This window comes from Citrus clementina, unplaced genomic scaffold, assembly GCF_000493195.1.
Source record: "Citrus clementina cultivar Clemenules unplaced genomic scaffold, Citrus_clementina_v1.0 scaffold_1, whole genome shotgun sequence".
NCBI lineage: Eukaryota > Viridiplantae > Streptophyta > Magnoliopsida > Sapindales > Rutaceae > Citrus > Citrus x clementina.
Window position 1 is genome coordinate 1926041 of NW_006263303.1, and position 4932 is coordinate 1930972.

Genomic DNA, 4932 nt, shown 5'->3' on the forward strand with positions numbered 1-4932 from the left:
TGGCCGCTTGAGCTATCCTAAAGAGAGGGATCCTTAATTTCTATCACACCTCATGGACAAACACAAATTAAAAAATTTCTCCATTCAAGATTGCGTGAGAGATAATCGATCCATTTACCTATTGAGTATGCTGCAAGAGCCTAACTGAGCTAAGAAATGTCAAAGATCAGTCACAGTCGATATCAAACACATGCAAATGTGTTAACTATGTTACTTATGATTTTAACCTAAACACATATTGACCTTATACAATTGATATCAAACACATACAGTTTTCATTTTCCATGATCACATAGCAAATATCGCATAAACTAGCTAGTTCCATGGCTATGAGCTGTGGGTACAAAGTAAAAGGCCACATTATATTGTATTTCTTTTAACAGCCCAGACAACGTAATAAGACAAGAATCTGCATTTCCTTGTACACAAGGTAATTTCAAGAAGAGTGTGATTTTTATTTTTAAGTACCCAAAGCTCCTTTAGAATATCGCCAGACACGTCTACAGTTGGTGTAAAGCCCGCTATATAAGCACATATGATGCTGAGCGATGTGATTCAAGTAGTGGCTCTCGACCTCAAGTCTCAACAAAATGATTTTCCTTGTGCTGCTCTCAATTTTTCTTCACCAAGCTTCTTCGAGCCCTGTGAATCAACCTCTCAGCTTCTCATTCTCATCATTCAGCCAACTAAGTTGCAGCAGTGGCAGCCTAATTTGCACGGGTGCAGTGACTCCATATAATGGCTACTTAAGCCTCACATCAGAGCCTTTCCAATCCAATTCATCATACTATTCAGCAACGCTGCCGCTAAATGAAGTTGGACGGGTTTTATACAAACAGCCTGTTATTGCATGGCCAGCTATGATTAGTACCACATTCACCATTAGGATATCTCGCTACCCAAATACAACTGATTCTGCAGATGGCATGACATTTGTTTTTGCGCCTGATAGCAACCCTTCACCACCGAATAGCTACGGCTCAAGCCTTGGAATCTTCAGTCGGTCACAAGGTAAAAATTGTGCTTGTTTATATATACGTTGAGACTTGAGAACAACTATAATACGGCGCTCCACACACCCTTTTTCTCTGTTGAAAAGTATTTGAAGCTTTTGTTGTTGACTCCTTAGGTTTTGTTTCTGTACCCAAATTATTATATATTTTACACACTAGTATGAAACTTGAGTTGTCAGCGACAGAAACTTGTGTACAATTAGGATAGGTTCAATGGGAAAAAATTAAGAAATTACAAATTTGATGTAGCCATAATTAAAAAAAAAAAAAACCTATAAACTCTAGGAGGCAAACATAGCAGCTTTAAATAAATGGATTGAATTTCAATTAGGTCCTTTATCTTCTGTGGAATTGTTTGTGACCTGGGGATTTGGGGCCCTAGTGCAATGAAAATTTGGTAGTTTTTAATCGAGCGAGGCGTGTGTTGTAACAAACAGTACTGCATTGTAGACATGTTTTCATATGTATACATATATATTGTAATTAATCAAGCAACTTGTAGGTGGCAATGTTTCGCAATTAGCCGTGGAGCTGGACACTTACAAGAACGGGTTTGACATGGATGGTAACCATATTGGCATTGACACAACGAGCGTATTATCAAGTTTTGCTGCGAGTCTTAACAGCACTGGCATTGACCTCAAAAGTGGAAGACCGATCAAGGTTCAAATTGATTATGATGGATGGACAAAAATGCTTTATGTTTCTGTAGCATATCACGGGTACCCACTCCAAAGGTTTATCGAAAAACCGATTATTATGTCGGAAACGGTTCCAAGCTCAGTCTATGTTGGCTTTACAGCAGCTACAGGAGCCATATCAGAAAGCCATCACTTGCTTGATTGGACATTCACAACATTCCCATTGCCTTCTTATTCTCTCAAGAAGCAGAACTTGGTTAAGCATTAGCTTTATGAAAGTCATCTCTAATAATAATCACCAATCTATGGAAATGATTCATAAGAGATCGAAATAACTTGAGGAATAAATTGTTTCTGTCGAGTAGAAACATGTATTGTTTATTTTACTTTTGTTATTTTCTAGAAATATTCGTGAGGTAATATGTCTCTCTTTTATAATCTGAATTCACGTTCAGCTTCTTCTTATTACGTGCAGCTTTTAACTTCTGAGTTTGTCTTTCACCTCTCCCTTCTTGTCAAATAAATGCGATTGTGAATTATTAATTGTTCAACTAGATATATATAATTTCATTAGGCTGCAAAAGATTTTCAATCGCATTTCACTTTATTCGTTAAAAAAATGAACAAAATTAAAAAAATAGTGTATTTTGAAACTGATTTGATTGAAAAAATAAAAAAAACAGCAATGAAATCACATTTGACATAAATCATAATTGAGAGTCTGTACTTTTATAATTTCACAAGAGAACCACATTTATAGCCAAGAAAAATGTGAAAAAAAAGAGTCCGAAACTTATAAATAATCTTCTTGAAAATACCAATTTGTTATTTTTTTATTGTAATTCTAAAATCACGAAGACGATTCACGTTCAATCCCAATGAAATAACTCATTGAAAACCACTTGGAATGATTTGTGGTTTGAACCTTATTCACATAAAAATTGAAAGGAGTAATTACTTTATTGTTAGTTTAATATTTAAAAAAAAAAGAGGGAAAAAAAAAACAGAAATATTAGTCATTAGTCGTTGTTAAATCTCGTACGTATAGATTTTACAAAATTAGAAGGTATAGTTCTATATCCCCTACTAGATGCAACATGATTTTATGTTTAAGTAAAATTTTGCCCAGTCTGTCAAGGTTATTAAAAGAATTTGTTCAAAGCTTCTCATCCTAATTGATAAGACAAATAAACCATGTTAGCACAATCATCTGAATGAACATTACACTGTCAAATTAATTGCACATAAATTAATTATGATGAAAAATTAATCAAAAAAATTATAATAACAATATACTTAATTCTCCTCGTAGAGATAAGCAAATGTACAATAAGTGCAGTAGTAACAATGTATACCAAGTAATAACAGGTGTATTGGAAACTCATTTGCAGCCGCACGAGCAAAACAAAAATAATAAGTTCAAATCAAATTTGTCTTTTGTAAAAGTCTTCCGATCGTTCAGCTCACTTGAATAATTCCAGAATTATTTGTAAGCTCCGAACGCCAGTCCTAAGAAATTTCTTAAGTAATTTAATGCCAAAAAAATGATAAATTGCAAGTGCTCCTTAGTTTCTACATGATATCAGAAGTTCTAGAAATTGGACTCAATTGAATTGATCCACTAAAATCGCCAAACACTAAAAATTTTGGGGTATTTTAAGAAGTTTGAAACTTGAACATTTATTCACATGGATAAGAAAGAGTATTTTCTGTCATAACACTTGAAAAGTATAAAAATTTATTAGGAAAATGCTCATTTTTCCTCATAGTTTAAGTTAATTACTCAGTTACTCCTTTTATTTTTTAAAATTATCTCAAATCTCTGTTGTATCTGTTTTCACAAAAATCTATTTAACTATCATAAATTTTTCACTTTTTACAACTCCAATTTTTTTCTAATTTTAAGTTATATAAAACAGAAATGTTTTTTTACCTATGCTTTGAATAAATTACAAAAATTAAATAGGTAATCGGCTTAAAATGTGGGGACTAAATGAACATTTTTCTAAATTTATTCAGCTGTAAATGGCCTTGGTTTTAATGTTGTGGCTGTAATGCAACCATAATTTTTAATTTACTTCTCTTGTTCCTCAATCAAGCAAAATGTACCTAGACCAAAGTAATTTGTATCACTTACACATATAATAACGGGCAATTCATTTTTTTATATTACATAGCAAATATCGCACATTTCAGTCCATTATATGTTCAAACTTCGATTTTGGATATAGTAAATTAATGTCAATCTTAATTACTTTCCTTTGGTCCTGCAATGTTAATTCATTTACGATCGAACAAGAAGTTCTTTAGAAATTTGAACAATAATGGGTCATGTCTGTATTATTTACAAGAGCCAATAAGCTAAAAAGACAAGAATTAATCTGCAATTCCTTGCTGGATTATCCATCCAAATCTCCTTTAAAGTATCGCCAAATAATGCTTGTACAAATGAAAACAGACATAAATATAATACCGTGACACCGGACACAATAGATTAGAAAGCACAACGTCACACACTCAAGAATCACAAGCTCACCACCACAGCAAACAACAAAAGGATACAGAAAAAATATATTCACCACCTAAAGTTGTTAAGCTACGGATACAGAGCTTAAAGCACTCACCACTCAATGGAATCCACCAAAGAGATACAGAGTTTGATAATAGCTCAAAGTTCATTCAATTTCCAAAATTAATTTTTTTTTTCTTTGGTTACAACTACATAAGCTTAAATAACTTTCTTGGAACAATCCTCCAAGCATAGATTTACTACAAAGAAACCCTTCAAATAACTTGACTTTAAAGACCAACATTAAAGCTAGACATTAATAAAACATTGGTATGCTTAAAACACAACAAAGAACATTAAAAAAAATCTAAGTTCCGAAATATTCTTCTTGACTCAAAACTGAACAGTCTGCACTTAACTGATCATAACTTACTGTAGAAAACTCCAAATTTAGATTAGTAAAATTCATTGGAAAGCTAACAGAAATATCTTTCCAATGATATATGGCTCGAAAATTAGTTCGATCTCATGCAGTACAGTTTAATTCCCAAAGATGCCCCTTCTGCACAGAAATTCTGCTCACTTGATTAATGTAAGAACTTGAGCTGCACTTGGTATAACTTGATTACCAAATATTTCAAACACTCCTGTGTTATACCGTATACTTCAATTAAAATAAATCCTAAGACCCCCATATAAAGCACGTATGAAACTCAGCTGTGATATTCAAATTGTGCGTGCCTCTCTCAATCTCAAAGATATCTCAAAA

General features: G+C 32.9%; 1 protein-coding gene across 1 annotated transcript; it reads left to right on the plus strand.

Moving 5' to 3' along the window:
• The first annotated feature begins 590 nt into the window (after nucleotides 1–590).
• Nucleotides 591–1922, plus strand: LOC18054774 (putative bark agglutinin LECRPA3). Its single transcript, XM_024192456.1, has 2 exons — nucleotides 591–999; nucleotides 1516–1922. Exons 1-2 carry the CDS (start codon nucleotides 591–593, stop codon nucleotides 1920–1922), a joined length of 816 nt encoding a protein of 271 aa, XP_024048224.1.
• Nucleotides 1923–4932: the final 3010 nt, after the last annotated feature.